This window comes from Tachyglossus aculeatus, chromosome 2, assembly GCF_015852505.1.
Source record: "Tachyglossus aculeatus isolate mTacAcu1 chromosome 2, mTacAcu1.pri, whole genome shotgun sequence".
Lineage (NCBI taxonomy): Eukaryota > Metazoa > Chordata > Mammalia > Monotremata > Tachyglossidae > Tachyglossus > Tachyglossus aculeatus.
In genome coordinates, this window is record NC_052067.1 from 67,322,270 (window position 1) to 67,349,866 (window position 27,597).

General features: G+C 42.9%; 2 protein-coding genes across 4 annotated transcripts in view; one reads left to right on the forward strand and one right to left on the reverse strand.

Annotated features, from left to right (window-relative positions):
* Positions 1-14,517, forward strand: part of ZBTB2 (zinc finger and BTB domain containing 2) — a 50,606-nt gene extending 36,089 nt beyond the window's left edge. The window contains exons 2-3 of the mRNA XM_038769454.1: positions 3,690-3,872; positions 11,671-14,517. Coding sequence (XP_038625382.1) covers positions 3,700-3,872; positions 11,671-13,042 — 1,545 coding nt within the window. The 5' untranslated portion in view covers positions 3,690-3,699 and the 3' untranslated portion in view covers positions 13,043-14,517. The remainder of the gene's footprint in view (positions 1-3,689; positions 3,873-11,670) is intronic.
* A 9,782-nt stretch (positions 14,518-24,299) lies between these two features.
* The window catches only part of AKAP12 (A-kinase anchoring protein 12), a 141,370-nt gene continuing 138,072 nt past the window's right edge, over positions 24,300-27,597 (reverse strand). For all 3 annotated transcript variants that reach the window (XM_038741480.1, XM_038741488.1, XM_038741496.1), the window contains one exon: positions 24,300-27,373. The gene's annotated coding sequence lies outside the window, so the exon portion shown is untranslated. The remainder of the gene's footprint in view (positions 27,374-27,597) is intronic.

Below are 27,597 nucleotides of genomic sequence, written 5' to 3' on the forward strand. Positions count from 1 at the left end.
GATACAAGCAAATCGGGTTGGGCACAGTACCTGTCCCTTGTGGGGCTCACAGTCCTCCTACAGATGAGGTGACTGAGGCACGGAGAAGTGAAGTGACTTGGCCAAGGTCATACAGCGGACATGTGGCGAGGTGGGATTAGAACCCATAACCTTCTGACTCCCAAGCCCAACTCAATCCACTACGCCACGCTGCTTATGCGTGGCTCAGTGGAAAGAGCCCGGGCTTTGGAGTCAGGGGTTATGGGTTCGAATCCCGGCTCCACCACACGTCTGCTGCGTGACCCTGGGCAAGTCACTTAACGTCTCTGAGCCTCAGTTACCTCATCTGTAAAAATGGGGATTAAGACTGTGAGGCCCACGTGGGACAACCTGATCCCATTGTATCCCCCCCAGCGCTTAGAACAGTGCTTTGCACATAGCAAGCGCTTAGCAAATGCCATCATTATTATTATTATTATTAATTATTATTATTATTATTATTATTATTATCCTGTAAGCTCATTGCAGGCAGGGAACGCGTCTACCAACTCTGTTATAATGAACTGTTCCAAATGCTAAGTACAGTGCAAACGGTCCAAACGGTAAATACTGAATAAATACCATTGATTGATTTATTATCCCTCACCCAAACATTCAGATACTAGCCTGGCTATGCATCCTTTACCTGCTTTGACCCTACCCGTAATTTATTTCAGTGTCTGCATCCCCTACTAGACTCTAAGCTCCTTGAGGGCAAGGATCGGTTCTTCTTACTCCATTACTTACTCCAGTGTATTCTCCCAAGCGCTTAGCAGAGCGCTCTGCACACAGAAAGTGTTCAATAAATACGACTGATCGATAGCTATTTCAGTCTTCTGATGGAAGAAGACTGGAGCGGTGATGATGGGTGGGTGAGAAGGAATAGAAAGAAAAATTAGAGACTCATGGTCTAGACTCAAATTTTCCCGTGTAGGTATATATAAATTATTATGCAAATAAACTTCTGCCCTTCCGAAGTTCACCCGGGTGCAACGCGTGGGGAAAGTGCCAATAGTTGCAGTAATAATATTTATCTCTGTGGGCAAAGCACCGTACTCTCAGAGAAGCAGCGTGGCTCCGTGGAAAGAGCCCGGGCTTTGGAGTCGGAGGTCATGGGTTCGAGTCCCGGCTCCCCCACGTGTCTGCTGTGTGACCTTGAGCAAGTCACTTCACTTCTCAGAGCCTCAGTTACCTCATCTGTAAAATGGGGGTGAACACTGCGAGCCCCACGTGGGACGAACTGATCACCTCATATCCCCCCAATCAATCATATTTATTGAGCGCTTACTGTGTGCAGAGCACTGTACTAAGCGCTTGGGAAGTACAAGTTGGCACCATATAGAGACAGTCCCTACCCAACAGTGGGCTTAGAACAGTGCTTCGCACACAGTAAGCGCTTAACAAATTCATTCATTCATTCAATCGTATTTATTGAGCGCTTACTGTGTGCAGAGCACTGGACTAAGCGCTTGGGAAGTACAAGTCGGCAACATATAGAGGCGGTTCCAACCCAACAACGGGCTCACAGTCTAGAAGGGGGAGACAGACAGCAAAACAACACACGCAGACGGGTGTCAAAATTGTCAGAACAAATAGAATTAAGGTTATATGCACAACATTAACAAAATGAATAGAATAGTAAGCATGTACAAGTAAAACAGAGTAATAAACGTATATATATATATGTGTGTATATATATATATATATATATATACACAACGATATACAAGTGCTGTGGGGAGGGAAAGGAGGTAGAGCAGGGGGGTTGGGGAAGGGGAGAGGATAAAGGGGGCTCAGTCTGGGAAGGTCTCCTGGAGGAGGTAAGCTCTCATTCATTCATTCAATTGTCTTTACTGAGCGCTTACTGTGTGCAGAGCACTGTACTAAGCGCTTGGGAAGTACAAGTCGGCAACATATAGAGACAGACGGTCCCTACCCAACTGCTGGGAAACAATACACCGTGAGTAGCGGGTACAGCTCCTGGGCCCGTGAGGCTCATGATCTGGGAATAACGGACCGGAAAAGATTGGCGGGACACTTGAAGAAAGATGAAGCTAAACAAACACACACACAAAAAAAAAACCCATGCAAGTACAAATGCCGGAAGAACAGCAGGCTGTTATGGTTGGAGGAGCAGATTTTCAGGCTCCTCTCAGCTCAGAGCCCAACCGCAGCCACACCTTTCCCGACCTAGAAGTTGAGAACGCACGTTGCCGGCGTCTCCTCGCCTTTCCCAAACCAGAGCAGGGACTGGGGATGTTCCAGTGGCGTGGTGGCTGGGAAGCTTCAAGGCCCTGCTGAGAGCTCACCTCCTCCAGGAGGCCTTCCCAGACTGAGCCCCTTCCTTCCTCTCCCCCTCGCCCCCCTCTCCATCCCCCCCATCTTACCTCCTTCCCTTCCCCACAGCACCTGTATAGATGTATATAGAGTTGCACATATTTATTACTCTATTTATTTATTTATTTTACTTGTACATTTCTATCCTATTTATTTTATTTTGTTGGTATGTTTGGTTCTGTTCTCTGTCTCCCCCTTTTAGACTGTGAGCCCACTGTTGGGTAGGGACCGTCTCTACGTGTTGCCAATTTGTACTTCCCAAGCGCTTAGTACAGTGCTCTGCACATAGTAAGCGCTCAATAAATACGATTGATTGATTGATTGATTCTCCGCTGGGCTCGGTCGTCTGGTGGTTTGGGGGTGGCGAGGCCTCGCGTTGCAGGTGTTTCCCCGTCGTCCTCGGGCTGGAGTTGGGAATTTCCCAAGGACTGTTTGGAAGTCCTTAATGGCCCCACTGGGGCCCTCCAGTTTTCCTTCCCTGGCTGATTGGAGCCAATAACGGCCATGGGATCCAGACTTTGGAATTCCACTATGGGACTTCTGCTCAGTCAAGGCCAAATCCTCAATGCGCCCTTGAAGAGAAAGGCGCATCCAGATATGGCTTCATGCATGATGAAAAGTCAAAATGTCCAGAGTGCTATTACCGTCCGAGCACTGAAGGAGGGAAGGATGGGGGCACTCCATTTGTAATTTGTAACTTGTAATTTCCGCCGTGGCTCAGTGGAAAGAGCCCGGGCTTTGGAGTGAGAGGTCACGGGTTCAAATCCCGGCTCCACCACCTGTCAGCTGTGTGACTTTGGGGAAGTCATTTCACTTCCCTGGGCCTCAGTGACCTCATCTGTAAAATGGGGGTGAAGACTGTGAGCCCCTTGTGACCTCCCCAGTGCTTTGCACGTCATAAGCGCTTTATTCTTGTAGACTGTGAGCCCACTGTTGGGTAGGGACTGTCTCTATATGTTGCCAATTTGTACTTCCCAAGCGCTTAGTACAGTGCTCTGCACATAGTAAGTAGGGGAAGGAGCGTGGCTCAGTGGAAAGAGCACGGGCTTTGGAGGCAGAGGTCGGGGGTTCAAATCCCGGCTCCGCCACTTGTCAGCTGTGTGACTTTGGGCAAGTCACTTAACTTCTCTGGGCCTCAGTTCCCTCATCTGTAATATGGGGATTAAGCCTGTGAGCCCCACGTGGGACAACCTGATTACCTGGTATCTACCCCAGGGCTTAGAACAGTGCTTGGCACATAGTAAGCGCTTAGCAAATACCAACATTATTATAGTAAGCGCTCAATAAATGCGATTGATGATGACGTAACCATGATTTAAAACATTGCTTTGCAGACCCCGAAAAATGGATTTGGCCAACCATGGACTTATTCTGCTGCAACAGTTAAACGCCCAGAGGGAGTTTGGTTTCCTGTGCGACTGCACAGTTGCTATCGGTGATGTTTACTTCAAGGCCCACAAATCCGTCCTGGCTTCGTTCTCCAATTACTTTAAGATGCTATTTGTCCACCAGACCAGGTAACCGAAACGGACGGGTCAAGAATCGGATGGGATCGGGGTTGTTCAGGAGGGGGTCGCGTCATCCTGTAGCTGCAGGACTAGTCGTGCTTTCTCTCTCCATTAGACTTCGTGCCACTATAATGGTGGAGGCAAACTCTAAGGACTACTTTGTCCGTGGTGGGAACAACACGTATCGCAACTCCGAGGAGCCGGGAGTCGGCGAGCGATTAATTCTAGCTAGCTGGTAGTCCGAGAAGCTAGTAAACGACTGCTGGCTAAGTATAATGATAATAATGATGATGGCATTTATTAAGCGCTTACTACATGACTGGCTCAGAAGTCTGTGGGAGGCAAGGAAGACAGAAGGGACTAGGGCTTGCTGAAGAGTCACGCCAGGCCCCCCGAGGAGCTAAAAGCAACCTCACCACTTGACCACTCCTGAAATAAAAACGAAAAATAAAATATGTGATTGGAAACTGATGCACACTTTTTGCTCCCACCGTAAGCCTGTCCTTTTAACGCAGACCACCTCGGGTATTTAAGTGTGCCGGGGCTAAGAATACCATGTAAATTGCGTACTTCTAACTTGACCATTTGTTGCAAGGCCCTGCTGAGAGCTCACCTCCTCCAGGAGGCCTTCCCAGACTGAGCCCCTTCCTTCCTCTCCCCCTCATCCCCCTCTCCATCCCCCCATCTTACCTCCTTCCCTTCCCCACAGCACCTGTATATATGTATATATGTTTGTACATATTTTTTACTCTATTTATTTATTTATTTATTTTATTTGTGCATATCTATTCTATTTATTTTATTTTGTTAGTATGTTTGGTTTTGTTCTCTGTCTCCCCCTTTTAGACTGTGAGCCCACTGTTGGGTAGGGACTGTCTCTATATGTTGCCAATTTGTACTTCCCAAGCGCTTAGTACAGTGCTCTGCACATAGTAAGTGCTCAATAAATACGATTGATTGATTGATTGATTGCAACGATAAGCCACTCAGCCAAGGGCGAAGCGCCGGGCAGTGACCATATCTGCTCGTCTGATGGGCTTTCATAAATCAGCCACATTCCACACTTTAAGCCACTATTTCTAGAGACTGTTGAGCCCGACGTCACCTAAGGATTTTTACTGAATAAGCGTTATTTAATCACTTTTGATACACATTTCAAATAAATAAAAGCAAGAAAATCAGCCTACCAAGGTGTGGAGTGGGGCCAGGGTAGAAGAGAGCTTCCAGGCACCACTGGTGATTTGACGGTGCCCCTTGATCGGGGGTTTAAATCCAGCCTTCCCCAGCTCCTGTTGCCAGAGGTGCGGTAGTAATAATAATTAATAATAATAATAATGGTATTTGTTAAGTGCTTACTAGAGAAGCAGCGTGGCTCAGTGGAAAGAGCACAGGCTTGGGAGGCAGAGGTCAGAAACGGTGAGCCTCTTTGCTTTCCTTTAACAAGAGCTGTAATATTGTATATTGAGATTTGCAAAGATCTTCACACTCATCCCCGTATTTTAGTGTTCACACAGAGTTAAAGCAAGCCTGACCATCGCTCTTTACGTGCAGCTTTCAGCCTCCCCGCGGTTCTAGAGTTTCGCAGGTTTCTGACCAAAGTCTTCTCCTGGGGCCGAAGGCCAGGCGCCATGGAGACTGTGAGCCCACTGTTGGGTAGGGACTGTTTCTAGATGTTGCCAATTTGTACTTCCCAAGCGCTTAGTACAGTGCTCTGCACATAGTAAGCGCTCAATAAATACGATTGATGATGATGGAGAAGCACAGAGTCTAATTCTGCTTCCTAAGGCTCTGGTCAGGGGGGAAAACCTAGTTGATGCCTGGCGTTGGTGTGGGGCTAATCACCTTCACCTCAGTACTTTGCTGAGAAGAGAAGTGAGTGAGGCAACTGAGGCAGTATTATGCCCCTGGTTTGTTTATTTTTTTCGTCTTAAGGGAGAGAACGATAGTGCACTTGGGGCCCCATTTCTAAGGGGAGAAAACTCAGAGAAGGGTGCTATTAAGTAAGACTGTGGTGTATTCTTTGTTTCTTTTTCTTCGAAAGCAGGAGCGAAATCCTAGAAACTAGGTGACTGCCTGTTCTAGAACTCGATACATTTTCTAATGATCTATTGAGGGGAGGACGATTTATTTATTTATTTATTTATTATAAAATAAATTTATGTTTATTATTATTTATTATCATTCGTTATTATTTATATTATTATATATTATATTATTTATTATTCATTTATAAGACATTTTATAAATTTATTTACTTATTTTATTTGTAGATATAATAATAATAATAATAATTGGCATTTGTTAAGCACTTACTATGTGCAAAGCACTGTTCTAAGTGCTGGGGAGGATACAGGCTGATCAGGTTGTCCCACGTGGGGCTCACAGTCTTAATCCCCATTTTACAGATGAGGTAACTGAGGCCCAGAAAAGTTAAGTACATATCTATTCTATTTATTTTATTTTGTTAGTATGTTCGGTTTTGTTCTCTGTCTCCCCCTTTTAGACTGTGAGCCCACTGTTGGGTAGGGACTGTCTCTATATGTTGCCAATTTGTACTTCCCAAGCGCTTCATACAGTGCTCTGCACATAGTAAGCGCTCAATAAATACGATTGATGATATATTATATATATATTATTTATTTATAAAATAAATTTTATAAATTTATTTGTTTATTTTATGTGTACATGCCTATTCTATTTATTTTATTTTGTTAGTATGTTCGGTTTTGTTCTCTGTCTCCCCCTTTTAGACTGTGAGCCCACTGTTGGGTAGGGACTGTCTCTATATGTTGCCAATTTGTACTTCCCAAGCGCTTCGTACAGTGCTCTGCACATAGTAAGCGCTCAATAAATACGATTGATGATATATTATATATATTATTTATTTATAAAATAAATTTTATAAATTTATTTATTTATTTTATGTGTACATGCCTATTCTATTTATTTTATTTTGTTAGTATGTTCGGTTTTGTTCTCTGTCTCCCCCTTTTAGACTGTGAGCCCACTGTTGGGTAGGGACTGTCTCTATATGTTGCCAATTTGTACTTCCCAAGCGCTTAGTACAGTGCTCTGCACATAGTAAGCGCTCAATAAATACGATTGATGATGATGATGATGATGATGAAGACGACAAACAAAATTAAAGCTTGCATTTACACCCAGACTCACTCATAAGCTTCCCACCTATCCACCCAGTCCTACAAGTATACTAAGATACTTGTTTGCCTATCCAAATACAGACACTTACCTACATGGGGCAGTGGGAGTAATCATCCCCACAGCTATCATCATCATCAATCGTATTTATTGAGCACTTACTATGTGCAGAGCACTGTACTAAGCGCTTGGGAAGTACAAATTGGCAACATATAGAGACAGTCCCTACCCAACAGTGGGCTCACAGTCTAAAAGGGGGAGACGGAGAACAAAACCAAACATACTAACAACAAAATAAAATAAATAGAATAGATATGTACAAGTAAAATAAATAAATAAATAGAGTAATAAATCTGTACAAACATATATACATATATACAGGTGCTGTGGGGAAGGGAAGGAGGTAAGATGGGGGGATGGAGAGGGGGACGAGGGGGAGAGGAAGGAAGGGGCTCAGTCTGGGAAGGCCTCCTGGAGGAGGTGAGCTCTCAGCAAGGCCTATCTGAGCACAGCTATCTGAGCTGGATTTCCAGACTTGCTTATCCCGGGTCTCCGATCTAGACTGTCAGCTTGTCGTGGGCAGGGAACGTGTCTGCTTATTGTGCTTTTGTACTCTCCCAAGTGCTCAGTACAGTGCTCTGCACACAGTAAGCGCTCAAGAAATACAATTGAATGAATTCAGCCACCAGCCACCTGGACCGTGCCCCCTCTGCCCGGGACACGGGCACTGGAAGCGGGACTGAATTCATTCAGTCGTATTTATCGAGCGCTTACTGTGTGCAGAGCACTGTACTAAGCGCTTGGGAAGTACAAGTCGGCAACGTATAGAGACGGTCCCTACCCAACAACGGGCTCACAGTCTAGGAGGGGGAGACATTACCTCCTTCACTTCCCCACAGCACCTGTATATATGTATATATGTTTGTACATATTTATTACTCTATTTGACTTGTACATATCTATTCTATTTATTTTATTTTGTTAGTATGTTTGGTTTGGTTCTCTGTCTCCCCCTTTTAGACTGTGAGCCCACTGTTGGGTAGGGACCGTCTCTAGATGTTGCCAAGTTGTACTTCCCAAGTGCTTAGTACAGTGCCCTGCACACAGTAAGCGCTCAATAAATCCGACTGATGACGATTGATGATGAGACAGACAACAAAACAAAACATGTGGACGGGTGTCAAGTCATCAGAATGAATGAATAAAACCAGAGAGTTTCCAGGCAGGGCTGAAAAGGTCTAAGGCAGTCAGTTAAGTAAGTCAGTCGTATTTATTGAGGGCTTACTGTGTACAAAGCAATGTACTTTGTATCTGGGAGAGTATTGTATATTGTATAACACTACAATATAACAGTCTAGAGGCAGTTTCCTGGACTGTTAGCTCTCCTTATTTCCCCTAAGAGCCCTATGCTCTTTTCTCCCTGCTGCTCCAAATCCAAATCTCTGTCCCAAATGCACACTCTTACATGCAGAGTCTCACACACACATATATAGACATACCAATAAACGTTCACAAGCACGCCTATCTCCTTTTGCTACAGGTAATGGGGAAAAAGTGCCACATCTGCCCCCGGCCTGTTGTATGACTTGGATAAGTCACCTAACCATTATGTGCCTTGGTTTTCTCATCTATAAAATGAATATATTACCTGTTGTCCCTTTTAGGCGTCTCACACACACATATATAGACATACCAATAAACGTTCACAAGCACGCCTATCTCCTTTTGCTACAGGGAATGGGGAAAAGTGCCACATCTGCCCCCGGCCTGTTGTATGACTTGGACAAGTCACCTAACCATCATGTGCCTTGGTTTTCTCATTTATAAAATGAATATATTACCCGTTCTCCCTTTTAGATTGTAATCATTGTATGGGACAAGGGACTCTATCCAATCTGATTATCTACTCCAGGGGTTAGCCCCTAACAAACTTATAATGAACACCATTAAATAGAGAGAGAGAGAGAGAGAGTGAATGCCTTCAGGGGAAAGAGTTTTTTCTTGTAGGAGATGCTGAGGGAGGAGGAAATTCAGAGAAAGAAGGGATTAGGAGCAGAGACAAATGGTTAGGTTTTTTTTCTGTTGATTTCTCTTTTAGAAATCTGACGCGTAGGACAAACCTTGCCCAGATACACGTTTTGCCCTTGTGTGCACCTCTCCTCCTCAAAATCTTTTTTCGAAACTGCCCAAGTCTTCAACTACTGCTTTATCGTATCTATAGTCTGTGGTTAAACTTAGTTTTCACCTTTTTAAACATATTAACACTGTTTACCCTAGTAGCCTGTTGGAAAAACATTATTATTTGAAAAGCCACATTGAAAATAAATCAGTGAACGGACTACTGATTAAAAAGACGACGTGTGAGAACTGGGTTTCAGATCATGAAGCCCGTAGTAACTAGAAAGTGGTATATAAATCAATCAATCAATCAATCAATCGTATTTATTGAGCGCTTACTATGTGCAGAGCACTGTACTAAGCACTTGGGAAGTACAAATTTATATACAAATATAAATGATTAATACCATTAAGTGAATCCAAGAAAACTAAGTTTGATTCAACAGAAAGCGGAAATGAAAATCAGGCTTTCGTACAGGAAGTACAACCAAGCCACATTCCACACTTTAAGCCACTATTTCTAGAGACTGTTGAGCCCGACATCACCTAAGGATTTTTACTGAATAAGCGTTATTTAATCGCTTTTGTTACACATTTCAAATAAATAAAAGCAAGAAAATCAGCCTACCAAGGTGTGGAGTGGGGCCAGGATAGAAGAGAGCTTCCAGGCAGCCACTGGTGATTTGACGGTGCCCCTTGACTGGGAGTTTAAATCCAGCCTTCCCCAGCTCCTGTTGCCAGAGGTGCAGTAGTAATAATAATTAATAATAATAATAATGGTATTTTTTAAGTGCTTACTAGAGAAGCAGCGTGGCTCAGTGGAAAGAGCACAGGCTTGGGAGCCCGAGGTCATGGGTTCAAATCCCGGTTCCGCCACTCGTCAGCTGTGTGACTTCGGGCAAGTCACTTCACTTCTCTGGGCCTCAGTTACCTCATCTGTAAAATGGAGATTAAGACTGTGAGCCCCACATGAGACAACCTGACCACCTTGTAACCTCCCCAGCGCTTAGAACAGTGCTTCACACAGAGTAAGCATATTCAAGCGCTTAGTACAGTGCTCCGCACACAGGAAGCGCTCAATAAAGATGATTGAACAATGCCATCATTATTATTATTATTGTTATTACTATGTGCCAGGCACTGCTCTAAGCACTGGAGTAGATACAAGATAATTGGGTTGGACACAGTCCCTCTCCCACATGGGGCTCGCAATCTTAATCCCATTTTCCAGATGAGGGAATTTAGGCACCGAAAAGTTAAGTGACTTGCCTAAGGTCACACAGCAGACAAGTCCCTGTCCCACATGGGGCTCGCAGTCTTAATCCCATTTTCCAGATGAGGGAATTTAGGCACAGAAAAGTTAAGTGACTTGCCTAAGGTCACACAGCAGACAAGTCCCTGTCCCACATGGGGCTCGCAGTCTTAATCCCATTTTACAGAGGAGGGAATTTAGGCACCGAAAAGTTAAGTGACTTGCCTAAGGTCACACAGCAGACAAGTGATGGAGCCAGGATCTTCTGACTCCCAGGCGGGTGCTCTATCCACTGTACCATGTAGCAGTTTTCACAGTGGAAATTAAGGTGTGTGACACCGCTGACCTCACCGTCACGGATCATGGGGTCTTAAGAGGCCAGGGGGACTCTGGAGGTACCCAGGTTCAGAGTTGTGAACACCTAGGAATTCATTCAACCTTATTTATTGAGCACTTATGGTGGAAGAGTACAGTGTAACAGTAAACTGACATATTCCCTGCCCACAATGAGCTTACAATCTGGAGGAACGACCCAGGAATTTTTCTCCTCAGTCAGTGTGTCAGTCATATTTATCGAGAGTTTACCTTCTAGGCCGTCCCTGGTTCCCGCTGAGCGGGCCGGGCCTGTGGGAGATCTCAGCCCATCCCCTTTTTCCAGTCCCAGGGAAAGGAAGGGGCTGTGGAATCCTTGGCATGTCCCCTTTAGCCTTAGGGTGAAGGGTTGGGACTCGGAGTCCCCTCATGGCTTTCCCCCCGCCGACCCAGCAGTGGAGTTTAGGGAATAAAGTTAGCAGCAATGAAAGGCATGGATTCAGTTCTTCCATTGGCCTCTGTAAATGACCCGTTAACAAGGAGCCAAATGTGTTGAGAAAAAGCCTTTTCTACACAGTTTCTAGGGCCAACCAGCACATTTTTTTCCCCCAGCCTGAATTTGGTTCGAAGTATGGGAGAGTATATGCCAAAATGTAGGACCCAATTTGAACTACGATATTTACGGGGAAGGAGTTACACTGTTGAGGCATGAATTCTCCTCTGCCGACTCATAAAAATTTATAAAAACACATTCACTTGCCCTCCAGTGAGTGTATTCCAAAATCAACGTATAATAATGGCATTTGTTAAGCCCTTACTATGTGCAGAGCACCATTCTAATACTATTTGCCGGAGGGAGTATGATCCCTTTTCAAAGACATCGCGGGACAAGGTGTTGTCATTTTAGGAATGTGATTTCCGATTTAACGGGCAGGTTCTCTTCTTTTGTGCGTCTGTCTCTTCCAGTGAATGTGTCCGCCTGAAGCCGTCGGACATCCAGCCCGATATCTTCAGCTATCTCTTGCACTTGATGTACACGGGGAAGATGGCACCGCAGCTAATCGACCCGGTCCGATTAGAACAGGGAATCAAGTTCCTGCACGCCTATCCCCTCATCCAGGAAGCCAGCCTGGCCAGCCAGGGAGCCTTCTCGCACCCGGATCAAGTTTTCCCCTTGGCCTCGTCTCTGTACGGCATTCAGATTGCAGATCACCAGGTAAGACAGGCCCCGAAGGTCGCCTCGGCCGCCGACAAGCTCGGGCGAGAGCCGAGGCCGCACGCGTCCGGGGTGACTCAAGACCCGGTGCCCGAAGGGGCCCAGCTCTCCCGGTTAACGCCAACCGTGACCCAAGGGAATCGGACTGACGCGACCCCCTCGGAACCGTTGCAGCCCTCGCTGTCCCCCGAACCCGTCCCGACTCCCGTCCCGCCGCCCCCTCCGGGCGAGGAGACGAACATGGAAGCCTCCTCCTCGGACGAGCAACCGGCAGCCCTCACGATAGCCCACGTCAAGCCGAGCATCATGAAGAGGAACGGCAGCTTCCCGAAGTACTACGCCTGCCACCTGTGCGGGCGGAGGTTCGCCCTGCGGAGTAGCTTGCGGGAGCATCTCCAGATTCACACCGGGGTCCCCTTCCAGGCGGGCCAGCGGGGCGAGAGCGGCGTGCCCCTCTCCCTGTGCAGCAGCGTGGCCGACCTAGCCAAAGACGCCCTGGAAGCGCCCGAGGCGGGGATGGCCAGCGACGGCGAGCTGCAGCCCGTCTCCGACTCCCCGATAATCGACGGGCAGCAGCAGGCGGAAACCCCACCCCCTTCGGACATCGCGGACATCGATAACCTGGAGCAGGCGGACCAAGAGAGGGAGGTGAAGAGACGCAAGTACGAGTGTACCATCTGCGGCCGCAAATTCATTCAGAAAAGCCACTGGCGGGAGCACATGTACATACACACCGGCAAGCCCTTCAAGTGCAGCACGTGCGATAAAAGTTTCTGCAGGGCCAACCAGGCAGCCAGACACGTGTGCCTGAACCAGAGCATAGACACGTACACCATGGTGGACAAACAGACTCTGGAGCTCTGCACCTTTGAGGAAGGGAGTCAGATGGACAACCTGTTGGTGCAGACCAACAAACCCTACAAATGCAACCTGTGCGACAAAACGTTCTCTACGCCCAACGAGGTGGTCAAGCACCCGTGCCAAAATCAAAACTCTGATGTCTTTGCTTTAGACGAGGGGAGGTCCATCCTCCTGGGCGGTGGGGACTCTGAAATTACGGAGCCGGACCACTCGGTGTTAGCCTCCATCAAAAAGGAGCAAGAAACAGTGTTACTGGATTGAATGGGTTACCGGTTTTTTACGCATCGCTTTCGTTTTGACAAAAGACCGTTCTTCCTTTCCCCCAACCGGGAGTATCGGCGAATCTCCTGGGCACGATAGGAAGACCTCCTCCTTCCCTTTACCCTCTTTCTTCCAAGCCCCCCGACCCACCTTCGAACGAGGTTTTGTGCATTGTAAGCCTGGAGCGTGTTCAACTTCTAACACGAAAGAAAAGTTAAAGGGGAATGACCAGTACCGCCAGCAGACTCGAGAAATAGATCTTGAGAAAGTTTAGGCTCTTTTAAAAGCATATTTGGATGAAGGATACCCATTAGAAACTCAGTTAGCCATTCGGTAAACTAAAAATCGTGTAATTATAACTATTTCCCCAGGTCTGCTATCTGAGAAGGGCTATTGTCCAGTGAGCGTGTGCTTCTTAGATCTATAGCTAGGTACTGTGGAAAATACTGTGTAACAGTTAAGAGAAAACGTTAACCCTGAGAAATTTGTTAATATTTAGTTTCCCTCAAGGTTTTCTTTCAGGTCACATCATTTATTTACATCCTCCCCCACCCCCAAACATTAATTACTAAACCTACTTTAACGACAAAAGAGTAATAATAATGTGATGGCAATCTTTTTTTAGTTTTGAAAAACTGTTGAAAACCTGTGCGTGTATGAGTGTGAGAGAGTGTCTAAGTGTTGCGTGACTGATATATTATAAACAGGTGAATAAATGCACATGCCTTATCTAAGTGTTGGCCTTCTCTTTCCGTATTGAACCAAAAAGTCTCATTTTGGTGAGGGTTTTTTTTTTTTCCCCTTTAGGCCCCTAAAATCAGGTGTTATGCACAAGGCTGTTTTTAAAAATCAAATTCAAGATACCATGTGCTCATTTAAAATATGACTGCTGAATGGTAAATGACATGATCAATATTCTCAACCATAGAGGTAAACTGTGAAACTTTGTACTGGTGAATGTTGTTTCCAGGCTGTTCCAGCAGTCACCTTATTGAATTCACCTGCAGCACTAACAGAGTTTTAATCTCTTTAATCCTGTTGCAAAAATGAAAGGGTGTTTCCAAGTGCAAGCTTGTTTCCCTAAAAGATAGCGGCAGAAGAAGAATATAGTGAAGGTGTAGGTTCGTAAAATATTCTCTGTAAGCGTGTCTTGGAAGCCATCCGATTTAAAGGTCTAAGTCGGAAAAGTAGGATAAAAAGCTGGAAGTTGCTATTCGAGATAGCCCGTGGTTTTGATGTTCAATATGAAGTTTTGAAATTTTTTTTAATGCCTGACAAAAGTGGCCAGGTTGGCAGCGGTAAAAATGTCCATTAACCTGTTCTTAAGCCAGTAGGAAGGTCTCAAAGGCCAAAATTCAAGTCCCACCAAAACAAAAAAAAAAAAAGGAGGAGAAAGGGGAAGGAAATCCCTAAAGTTCAACTCTGTGTATATGTTAAACTGAATTTCCCATCATTCTACTCCATGTATAGTTGAGTTCTAGGATTTGTAAGTTTTTATACATCATTTCATTGAATAAAAATGAATTTAAATGAAATGTGACGCATCTACATGTAGTTCTTTTAAGTTTCCCATTTGTTCCCGGTCATTTACGCCTGAGTTGTAGTGGTAATGGACATATTTGCACTTCACAATTTGAATGATAGCATCGCAACAACTTTAAGTAGAGATGATGCTGCATAAAATAAATGTAGCTTTCAAATTTGCATCTCCCTGGACTGACCTTATTGCTAAGCGTTAGTCTTATTGCACTAATTGTTACAAACTTATAGTTGCTCGGTCAATCGGTTGTCCTTATTAAGTACTTACCGCGTGCAGAGCATTGTACTAAGTACTTGGGAAAATTGGTAGACCTGTTCCCTGTCCCCATAGAAGCTGACAGTCTAGAGGAGGACAGACAAGTTGATGTAATAAAACAATTTTTCAGTTTTTGAACTTTTGGGGCATTGGGGCATGTTTAATGTCACAGTTTCATTGTTTAAGGATGGATTCCTCCATCTTTGAAATAATCTGCAGGGAATCAGAACCACTGGTACTGTTGCTCTTTCCAATTAAAGCAGCCTAAGATGACGGCAGAACTAGTTATCCGGTTGTCTTGTAAAGTACGGTTAACTGCATACAATCAATCAGTGGTATTTATTGAGCTCTTAACGTGTCCAGAGCACTGTACTACGTTCTTGGGAAAGTTCCATAGAACAGAGTTGGTAGACACAATCCCTGCTGACAGGGAGCTTAAAGTCTACAGGAGGAGACAGCCTTAAAATGACAACCAAACGAAACGAATTAACAAAATAAAATAAATAGAATAAATAGGTCCAAGTAAAATAAATAGAATAATAAATATGTACGAACATATATACAGGACACAGTAAGCGCTCAATAAATATGATTGAGTCTCCGACATTTTCTGTGATCGTCCCGCAACTACTTGTTTCCAGATTTTGGCGGGGCACAATCGGAGCGAGACTCATTTCTGGGGAGAAATATTTCGGTGGTGGTTGATTCCATCGCTAGTGCTCTACCCATAGTAAGCGCTCAATAAATACACCACATGTGAGCCTTCTAGACTGTGAGCCCATTGTTGGGTAGGGACCGTCTCTATATGTTGCCAACTTGTACTTCCCAAGCGCTTAGTACAGTGCTCTGCACACAGTAAGCGCTCAATAAATACGATTGAGTTACCGAAAACCATTTAAAAATGGAATATTTAATTGGTAGGGAACAGTTGGAGGAGAGAAGGATGAGAAGCAGCAAGGCCTAAGTGGACAGAACACAGGCCTGGGAGTTAGAAGGAACTGAGTTTGAATCCCTTTTCTGCCCCTTGTCTGTTGTGTGACCTTGGGCAAATCACTTAACTTCGTTGTGCCTCAGTTACCTCATCTGTAAAATGGGGATTAAGATTGTGAGACATGGACTGTAGCTAACCTGATTACAGTCAGTGTCCCAGAGGGGGCTTACAGTCCTAACCCCCATTTTACAGATGAGGTAACTGAGGTCACGCAGCAGAGACACACGGTCTATCCGGATTAGGACCCTTCTGTCTCCCGAGCCTATCCTATCCCGATGCCTTGCTTTCCTAGGAACTTGGATTTGTAGATGAATTCTGAGCTGGAAGAGTGTTAAAAATGGAACTTCTCCCTCCAGTTGCATCTGTGTTGCATGTCAGAAGCCAAAAGTGAAGCGGCGTGGCTCAGTGGAAAGAGCCCGGGCTTTGGAGGCAGAGGTCATGGGTTCAAATCCCGGCTCTGCCAATTGTCAGCTGTGTGACATTGGGCAAGTCACTTAACTTCTCTGTGCCTCGGTTACCTCATCTGTAAAATGGGGATTAAGACTGTGAGCCCCCCGTGGGACAGCCTGATCACCTTGTAATTTCCCCAGCGCTTAGAACAGTGCTTTGCACATAGTAAGCGCTTAATAAAATGCCATAAAAAAAAAAGTTGGAAGCTGATCATCTAGTGGCTTAAATCACGGGGAAACCTTAACTGACCAAAAGAATAGGTAAACGTCTATTAAGTAGAGTAAGATTGGCAAAAGGTCGGAGGCAAATAAATCCTAAAGGAGCCCTAGGGGATAGAATGCCGGAAAAGGAGTCAGACCTGGATTCTAATTCTGACAATGCCACTGGCTGTGTGACCTGGGGCAAGTCACTTAACTTCTCTGTGCCTCCGTTTCCTCCTTTGTAACACAGAGATAAAATACCTGCCCTTCCTCCCTCACACTATGGGACAGAGATTATGTCCAATCTGACTATTTTGCATCCATCTGAGTATTTAGTTCAGTGCTTGGCACATAGTGCAGTGCTAAGCGCTTAGTACAGTGCTATGTATACAGTAAGCTCTCAATAAATACAATTGAATGAATGAATGAGCACTTTCATTCATTCATTCATTCAATCGTATTTATTGAGCGCTTACTGTGTGCAGAGCACTGTACTAAGCGCTTGGGAAGTACAAGTTGGTGACACATAGAGACGGTCCTCATTAATTCAATGGTATTTATCGAGCGCTTACTGTGTGCAGAGCACTGGACTAAGCGCTCAGGAAGTACAAGCTGGCAACATATAGAGACAGTCCTCATTCATTCAATCGTATTTATTGAGCACTTACTGTGTGCAGAGCGCTGTACTAAGCGCTTGGGAAGTCCAAGTTGGCAACCCTTTAGGAATAGTACTATTGATACTTGGTGACTGCAAGGCTGCAATTTGTGGCATAGGCAAAACCTCACCTCAAGCGATTATAGTTCTTGAAATAGCCAAAATGGAAACCAAACTGAGAAAGCTTTTTAAGGTGGTTGAAATAGGGGGATTCTTTGAAGAAAGACATTGAAGGCAATAAATGCTGGCAGAGTAGTTTGGAGGAGAAATAAAAAAAAAATTGTATCTATAGAGCACTGTACTAAGCACTTGGCGGAGTACAATATAACAATTAGTAGACATGATCCCTGCCCATGAGTTTATAGTCTAGATGGGGAGAGAGACATTAATATAAATAAACTCTGGGCATGTACATAAGTGCTATATATATATATATAGCACTTATATACATATAAGTATATATATGTATATATATATATATGTATATACATATATATAGATATAGATATAACTTACTAATAAATAGAGTGATAAATATGTACAAACATATATACATATACATTCCCAATATAACAATTAGTAGACATGATCCCTGCCCACGAGTTTATAGTCTAGATGGGGAGAGAGACATTAATATAAATAAACTCTGGGCATGTACATGTGATACATATACATGTATATGTATATATGTTTGTACATATTTATTACTCTATTTATTTATTTATTTATTTTACTTGTACATATCTATTCTATTAATTTTATTTTGTTAGTATGTTTGGTTTTGTTCTCTGTCTCCCCCCTTTTAGACTGTGAGCCCACTGTTGGGTAGGGACTGTCTCTATATGTTGCCAATTTGTACTTCCCAAGCGCTTAGTACAGTGCTCTGCACATAGTAAGCGCTCAATAAATATGATTGATGATGATGATATATATACATATATATATAGATATAGATATAACTTACTAATAGAGTAATAAATATGTACAAATATATATATATGTATATGTATATATGTTTGTACATATTTATTACTCTATTTATCTATTTATTTATTTTACTTGTACATATCTATTCTATTTATTTTATTTTGTTAGTATGTTTGGTTTTGTTCTCTGTCTCCCCCTTTTAGACTGTGAGCCCACTGTTGGGTAGGGACTGTCTCTATATGTTGCCAATTTGTACTTCCCAAGCGCTTAGTACAGTGCTCTGCACATAGTAAGCGCTCAATAAATACGATTGATGATGATGATGATGCTATATATACATATATAGATATAGATATAACTTACTAATAAATAGAGTTATAAATATGTACAAACATATATACATATATGTATATGTATATATGTTTGTACATATTTATTACTCTATTCATTTATTTATTTATTTATTTTAATTGTACATATCTATTCTATTTATTTTGTTAGTATGTTTGGTTTTGTTCTCTGTCCCCCTTTTAGACTGTGAGCCCACTGTTGGGTAGGGACCGTCTCTATACGTTGCCAATTTGTACTTCCCAAGCGCTTAGTACAGTGCTCTGCACATAGTAAGCGCTCAATAAATACGATCGATGATGACGATGACGCTATGGGATTGAGGGGTGTTGAATTAAGTGTGCAAATCCTAGTACCGAGGTGATGCAGAAGGGTGTGGGAGTAGAGGAAAATGAGGGCTGGACCTCTTGGAAGAGATATGCCTCAGATTCAGAAAAAAAACAACCCAGGACGGTGGTAAGACTGTGAGCCCACTGTTGGGTAGGGACTGTCTCTATGTGATGCCAATTTGTACTTCCCAAGCGCTTAGTACAGTGCTCTGCACATAGTAAGCGCTCAATAAATACGATTGATTGATTGATTGGTAAGCCCCGAGGAAGAATCAAGCTAATCAGGTTGGACACAGTCCCCGTCCCACATGGGGCGCAAGCCTTAATCCCCATTTTACAGATGAAATAACTGAACCACAGAGAAATTAATTGACTTGCCCAAAGTCACATAGAAGACACGCAACCTGAAGGAGGTTTGGAGGCCGCCGGGATCTGTCAGAGGGTGGTGATTCAGGTCTTGGGTGACCCAGAAACAACTCTGGGCCGAGTTGTTCCCAGCTGGTACAAAATGGAGTGTTTATAATTCATTCAATCGTATTTATTGAGCGCTTCCTGTGTGCGGAGCACTGTACTAAACGCTTGGGAAGTACAAGTTGGCAACAAATAGAAACGGTCCCTACCCAACAGCGGGCTCACAGTCTAGAAGAGTGTATAGATACATTTCCTTATAACGTATCCCAATCGTATTTATTGAGCGCTTACTGTGTGCGGAGCACTGTACTAAGCGCTTGGGAAGTACAAGCTGGCAACAAATAGAAACGGTCCCTACCCAACAAAGGGCTCGCAGTCTTAAAGAGTGTATAGATACATTTCTTTATAACGTATCCCAATCGTATTTATTGAGCGCTTACTGTGTGCGGAGCACTGTACTAAGCGCTTGGGAAGTACAAGCTGGCAACAAATAGAAACGGTCCCTACCCAACAAAGGGCTCACAGTCTAAAAGATACATTTCTTTATAACGTATCTCATTCCACTGGGAAGGATGGGAGCTGGCCCTTATTAATGATAATGGCATTTATTAAGGGCTTACTATGTGCAAAGCACTGTTCTAAGCCCTTATTACCCTGGGGACATGGTGGTCATTATAGATTAAATGGGAATTCTGCAATCATGACGGGAAAACCAGCTCTCATACTAACTGGAATTCACCTCGGGTCACTAAGGTGGTGACTGAGGTCACTTTCAGGATTCTGCTCTCCTTTGCCTGAAAGTGGTGGTCACCTCAAAAACAAAGGGATGGGAATCACACAGATTTCCATGCCGGTGCTCATAACATCACTTGGGGGGACTGTAGTCCCGGCTCTGCCGCTTGTCTGCTGGGTGACCTTGGGCGAGTCATTTTACTTCTCCGTGCCTCCATTCCCTGATCTGTAAAAGGGGAGTCCCCTGGAGACCTAGAGGGTCCAACCCGATTTGCTTGTATCCACCTCAGCACTTGGTCATCATCATCCTCAATCATATTTATTGAGCGCTTACTATGTGCAGAGCACTGTACTAAGCGCTTGGGAAGTACAAATTACTGTCCAGTGCCTGGCACATAGTAAGCACTTAACAAGTACTTCAATCATTGTGTAGTAGAAAGTGCTCTGGGAAAAAAAAAAGGGTTTTACAAATTCCAGGTGGTATCTTTATCTCCGAGTCAGGTTTAGTTTCACAGTGGATATGGATGTGATTATATGGACGAATCACCCCCCACGAGTAAGGATTTTACTTAGTAAAAAAGCCAATGCCTTTTGAACTGTCTTTATAAAGAGTGAATTTCACCACCTAACTTACTTCAGAAGTTAAGGAGATGATTGCTTACACAGTTTAAAATGCATTTCTTTACAGGAAATAATGATAACAACTGATATTTGTTAAGCACAGCCTATGTGTCCACTGTTGGGTAGGGACCGTCTCTATATGTTGCCAACTTGTACTTCCCAAGCGCTTAGTACAGTGCTCTGCACACAGTAAGTGCTCAATAAATCCGATTGATTGATTGATGTGTCAGCCACTGTGCTAATCACAGGATCATCAGGTCCCACATGGTTCAGAATATAAGTAGGAAGTGGAAGTACTGAATTCTTATTTTACAGATGAGGAAACTGAAGCTCAGAAGTGAAATGACTTGCCCAGGGTCACATAGAAGACAAGGGGTGGAAGTTGGTATTAGAACCCAGGTTCTCTGATTCCCTCTTTCCACTAGGCCATGCTGCTTTCCAAATAGTAGGAAATGGTATTTGAAATTGAGGCATTTGACCCCTTAGAACATGTGACTTATTGATTTTAAAAAGGAACTGTAATATCTGTAATATCAGTTCAATGAATGAGGGCTTTAAAAGTACTAAAAACTTGCATTTCCATGGTCTAAACAACCCTACAGGATTGAATTCCAGAAGATGGAGGGACTTCCACAATGTAGTAAAAAGGGTAAGTCAAAAGTGTACTAGATTCTGGTTGTTTCATCCACCCCTAAAAGCATTTGTTTTTACCACCCAGCCCCAGGCAAGGTTTCTACACAAAACTCAGGCTTCTGTGTATCACTTTTCCCTTTACCAATTGAACAAAACACTCTTATAAAATTTGCAGTTCTCCTAAATGCCATCAAATGGATTCAAGGAAATCTCCTAATGAACACCTAAGGAAATGTATTATTCCTAATTTTCTTGCTGGGAACCATCACTGGGGGAAAAAAACCCCATAAAGCATTTAACCATGAAAAGCGGACTCTTGCTATTTCAAGTGTAAATTTTGGCTAAATTATTAAGTGGAAAATGCAAGGTATTCCCCCAACACTTTAATTTTTCCTAAAAATATCACATACCTGGAAATGTGAAGGTCTGCTGGTGCTTGAATTTCCTTTGTGGTACTTGGTTGCTCTCCTTTGTTTTCTAAATCTACTTTATTGCAAGTCAGTTCTATTATTCAGGAACTAGTTAGCCAGTCTGTGAGTTACCAGGTCCCCATTCTCTTTAACCTTGCCTGTCTTTTTGATCATTTTATTGCTTGTTAGCACTTCTGTTGGTAACAGGGAAAGGAGAAGTTTTGAAACCTAAATTAGCCAAATGGATCTTGTAAAGTTCGGTGGGGAGAAGGCTAAAATGCTGCTCATCCGTTTGTGGGTGATCCAAATCTCCCTCTTGTTCTCCTCGGTCTTTTGGCCATTTCACTACTTGTCTCCATCTGTGTGTAATCAGAGGGAAGGAAACTCAAGGCAGCTGAAGGTCCTAATGCTTATCAGCCCTGGCGAAAAATTGGGATTTGGAGATTTTCTCCTGTGCTTTCCTTACTGCTGCACTAGCAGAGAGAATCAAACCAACTATATTCCGGCTCCACCTGGAAGAGAAGGTTCAGAGAAAGATGGGCCTGGTCAGAGGGGCTAGAAATCAGGCAGGCCCAACCAGAGAAAGTCAGGAATTCCCCCATTAGGACTGCCAGAAGAGCTCCAGGGTATTGCTCCCTATTCAGCAGAATTGCTAGTTTAGGGAATCAGCCTGGATTTAGAGCCTGTAAAAGCAACTTAAGCAATCAATCCTATTTATTGAGAGCTCACCGTGTGCAGAGCACTGTAACTGAGAGCTCAGGAGAGTACAAGGGGTTAATATTGTCCCCCTGAAGCCTGTAAAATAAGGTGTAATCCAGCACTCCCTAGGGACCCCCAAATGCCAGCTCCCAGAAAAGACAGATGTTTCTAATTTCTCATGCACAGAGGTAACAACTCTGATTAAATTCTGGCTTCATCATTTTAGAAGCACTCAACTGGGTTATGAAGAGAACTAAAATTCTTATGAAAACCGCACGAACCAAAACGTCAGATAGGTTTCTTATAAATACCAAAATATAATCTACAGAATGCGGCAAAATGTCAATAGCAGAAAGGTGATTTAATTTCTGAATCACAAATTACATACTTGCATTTTTAATTTTCCCCCTGTAACAAGGGACAACAGACGCTTTTGAATTCGGTTACTATTGTGTTCTCATCTGCGCTTTGCCTGCACAGGCAATTTCACATGGATCCACTGATTAAAAGTTCTTAGTACTTTTACATGGCCTAGATGGAGTTGATGACTCGTGGAGTTTAGAACTGGTTAGGAAAAGCTACCTTTCCTCCAAGAAATCATTTAACCCCTCCACTTACCAATTAAAGGATTTAATATTTCAACTTTGAGTGAACCATATATGAATTGGAGGAAGCATAAAGACACCCTGTGTCGTAGGTTTAAGATTAAAATCTTTGTTGTTCCCACCCAGTGGCATGCCTCAGATTCTGCGGATTTATCGTGAAATACTTGCGTGGAATATTGCTAGAGAGTGAGTTTGCTTCTAAGTCTTCCAATAAAGCAAAAAGTCTATTGGGCCCAAAGGCCTGAGAGCCGATTCAGACAATGGGTGGGTATGAAGTCTTTTAGACTGTGAGCCCACTGCTGGGTAGGGACTGTCTCTATATGTTGCCAACTTGTACTTCCCAAGCGCTTAGTACAGTGCTCTGCACACAGTAAGCGCTCAATAAATACGATTGATGATGATGATGAAGTCACGCCAGTGGAGAATAGCACTCAGGCGGTCATGGGTTCTAATCCCAGCTCTGCTACTGGGTGACCTTGGGTATGTCCCTTAACTTCTCTGTTCCTCAGTCACCTCATCTCTAAAATGGGGACCAAGACTGTGAGCCACCCACGGGACAGAGACTGTTTCCAACCCAATTTGATTGTATCCACCCCAACACAGTACAGTGCATGGCACAAAGACCTTAAATACCCTTATTATTATATTTTCTAGTCGCATTCTGGGCCCCAGTCAACCATTATCTTTTAAATATGGGCTTCTGCAGTGGTGCCTAGTGTCAAAAGTGTGACCTTGGGAGACACATGATCTGGGTTCTAATCCTGCGCTCCACCATTTGTCTTCTTTGGGGCCCCTAGGGAGTGCTGAATTACACCTTGTTTTTCACAGGTTTCAGGGGGATGATATTAATCCCTTGTATTCTCCTAAACTCTCTTACAGTGTTCTGCACACAGTGAGCTCTCAATAAGTAGGATTGATTGCTTATTCTGTACTTCAGTTTTCTCATCTATGAAATGAGGATTAAATCCTATTTACACTATGCCCCACCTGATTATTTTCCATATGCACTAGTGCTTAGTAGAATGCTTGGCACATAGTAAGTGCTTAAAACATTGTACGTATAAAAAACTCATGGAAGGACATAACCTCATTACATTGTGGTTTTTTTAACCACATGTCTTTTAGCAGTAAGTATTCTTTCCATCCATAAACAATCCCTGGAGCCTCCCCAATAGTTCCTTCCCCCTAGCTTTTCCCTATTTTAGGCCAAAAACGATATTCAGGTACTTCAGCCTTATCGTTTGCAAAACTGAGAACATCAGTAGTATAGTATGTTCAGTGGTAAAATGGTAAATATTTTTCCCTTGACATCATAGGTCAATTATCTCAACAGGCAAATATCTGTGTTCATAAGCCCTTTTAATGTTCTGGGGCAAGTTAAACACTGTGGGATTCTGAGAAAAGCATTCAAAACTGATTAAGGTGCAACTACAAAAAGAGAACCCATTGGATTGTATTTGAGTTGAATTTTATTTAGATAATGCAAATCTACCTTAAAAACAGAATGAGGAACCAAATATCTTGTAACAATGCTTTGGACCGGAGGAATCTGCAAAGCTTGAAGCTCAAAATGCAAGCTAAAGTTCCAAGCCCTCAACTGAATATATTTGTGGTTCCACAGAGATCAAAGCAGTATATTGCAAAAGAGTGCTTGTATAGAGACAAATCACTGGCACCATTAATAAAATAATCTCTGGGGGCAACATCTCATAGTCCTCAGTTACAAGAAATGTTAAGAGTTTACAATTGGCTGCATTGCTTCTAACTATACAAGGCCCCGCAATTATATCAAAAACAAGCAAGATTTAGGCACTTGCTCCCCCAATTTTTTCCAAACAATTTACAGTTGCTATAGCAGAGTTCTAAATCCAAATTTACTTTACAAATTAACAGCTGCTTCAAAACTATGAATCTCCATCAGTACACAGTCCGTGCCATGTCCGTTGTACCTGCTGCAGCTAGAATATGGCTGAACAAATATGAAACATACAGTTTGTACAAATGCAACCAAGGACACATCGAGGCATTGGCTTAAAAACACAGACAATGCAAGCCACCCTAACCTCTGTAAAACCAATTGCGATTTTTGGCATGAATCAGGATACGGTGCCCGAAGCTAAAGAGATGGGGGTGGGAGGGGGGGAATGGCCAGGAAAAAGACAGTGGGTGAAGATGGGAATTTGGAGTCAAAATAAAACACAGTATTCTGCTAAGTTTGAATAATGTATACGCTTAAGTAGCTCTATTTGAGAAAGGCATGGTGTTTTGCCTGTTAAATGCATGATGCGTCCAGCCTGGCCCCATTATAAAAATAGTAGCAGCCAGGGGCATATATATTGGGGAAGAGGACAAAGTACGAGAAGTTTGTGGGCCAGTAAAATTAACACAGCAGCCACAGGTAGCCCACTGCTAGCTTTGGGGCTACGTGAGTTAATGTCGATGGTAAAATGTTTGAGAATGATGAAAGCAAACATCTCAAAGGCCAAATTCATAACTAAGGGCCTCAAGTCAGATATTCTGTAGTTACACTGCAAATTTTCCATAATAGCCACGTGCGCTTGCAACACTAATGGAAAAGAACTTCCAGTTTAGAAGTAAAATTGACAGTAGTACAGTGACATGTAGTAACGTCCGCGTGGGGAGAGAGACAGACTTTCCAGCAAATATAAGTACATGGGTCTAACTGACCTGCAGTCTGAGCACTTAAACTCTGGAATACTGCAGTTATGCTAGAGAGTGACATTTAGAAAATACATTCTCCGAGATCAATTCTAGGTGCAGAGAAACAGCATTTTTAATACATGAACATTATGGCAGATATTTTGAACATTTGTAATTTGATTTTTTTTTTTAAGGATCCTCTGAAGGCCATTCTTGCCCACTGACACAGCCATCACTGGAATCTCAAATACAAGTTCAGAAAATTCTCCTAGGCCATTCTTGGCCCTGGGCATCTTTTAAAGAAGGATACTGTAAAAAATAAGTTCCTAGGTAAATAAGCATTTACTTTCCAGTCCAATCAGAAAGTCTGAATTATGTACTTTTAGCCCAAAAGGGATGAACAGCTTTCAAAAATCACCAGTAGATGGTAGAATCTCACCAATATTTAACAATTCAGTTCACTTCTGTCTGTACTTTGGGGAGGGGGAGTGGCAGGGTGGGGGCAAAAAGGAATTGCCCCCTTTCTGGAATGTATTCAGCCTTTTGAGAAATATTTTACTTATCTTGAATACGGTTGGAATGCAGTTTCATTCATTTTCTGTAAAAATCGCCTTTTAAAGCGGCACGGTAACCCCCTTTGACACCGCCAAAAAGCTCATGTGGCATTGGAGAAAGTTGCCGTTTTCAAGCTTACCCAGTCTTTCCATTCATTCGTCCATATCCATAAAGGTAATTTTTGTCTGTCCCGAATTTCCTAGCTCTTAATAAAACCAACAAACCTAAGGGTAAGCAAGTAGTTTATTTAAGTCGTTTGTGACAACACAGTTGGCCAAATGTAGGTGAACATAATGAAACACTATCCTTAAAAAAAGTGAGCACAGATATGAAGATACAATCCGGTATCTATCAAAAGACATGTCATTTCATGCTGTTAATGTATGTTGTTGGTCCAGGAGCTGTAAAAATCTAAGAATTACGAACAGTCAAGCTTTTCTTGGTAACATCAAATACAATTCAGAATTGTCTGAGACAAGTACACTTATGTGTTAAAAGAGTCATGCCAAAATAAATGGGGATGAGTTAAGACATGAAGTTTACAAATAGAGCGACTCCCAGCTTCTGGCTTTTCCAAAAAAAAATTGCTTAAATGAAATTATTTCTAGCTCTCCACTGAATGGCAAGAAAACCAATGCTCCTCAGGGCTATAATTTCATTGCTCACATATTCATCAGTAGGTTAATAGGAATTGTACCTTTTGACCAGGAATGTTTTTATGGAAGGAACAACCTTAGTTTCCATAAGTTAGTTATTTTGGGCCAAGACTTTACAGCGCTTCACTTTGGTCATGTGCACTTGATATTTCATGTACTTTGTAACTAAGAGTGATCAACCACCCGCTGCATATTTCTTTAAACATAAAGTTGAGAAAAATATACAATAAAACAGAACTAAGTTTATTTAAGATATACATATAAATACATAAAAGAATTACACTCCAGTTTTGGAAGGATGTAAAAAACAGAATTCTGGAATCTCAGAAACTGGGTGTTGCCAACTTCCTTTCCAGGGTAACAAGTTAGGTCAATAAATCAAAAACGTCATGTATTATTTTATTAAGCAAAAATACGGGGAGGTTTTGAAGAGAGGAAGTGTGAACATCCAAGAATTAAAAAAAATGGTGACTGAAGCTCCTGATGCTACCTCAGGATTGTCAGTAGCTTCTCCAGGAATGGTACGGATGGTGGTAGCCTTCCTCTTCCTCTCGCAGGTCGGAAAGATTGATCTGCAGTGTAATTAGCAATCTTCATTTTCTTCTCTTGCCTTCTTCACATTCTGGTCATGCAACGTACATAATGTACTTTAGCTGTAGAGGGATAATAAATGAATGAAAGTGATGAACTACTGCTGGGAACTTCAGTACTGTTCCAAAAGATGAGTATCTGGAAAAGTGAATTAAAACTGGTTGCATCCGAAAAATCCATAATAGTATCCCAGTTTCAAACAAAATTTTCATAAAGGCCAGCAGAATAAAAACACTGTGGAAATCAAACATACTATTTTTAATATATGAATGATTATTTTTCCTCA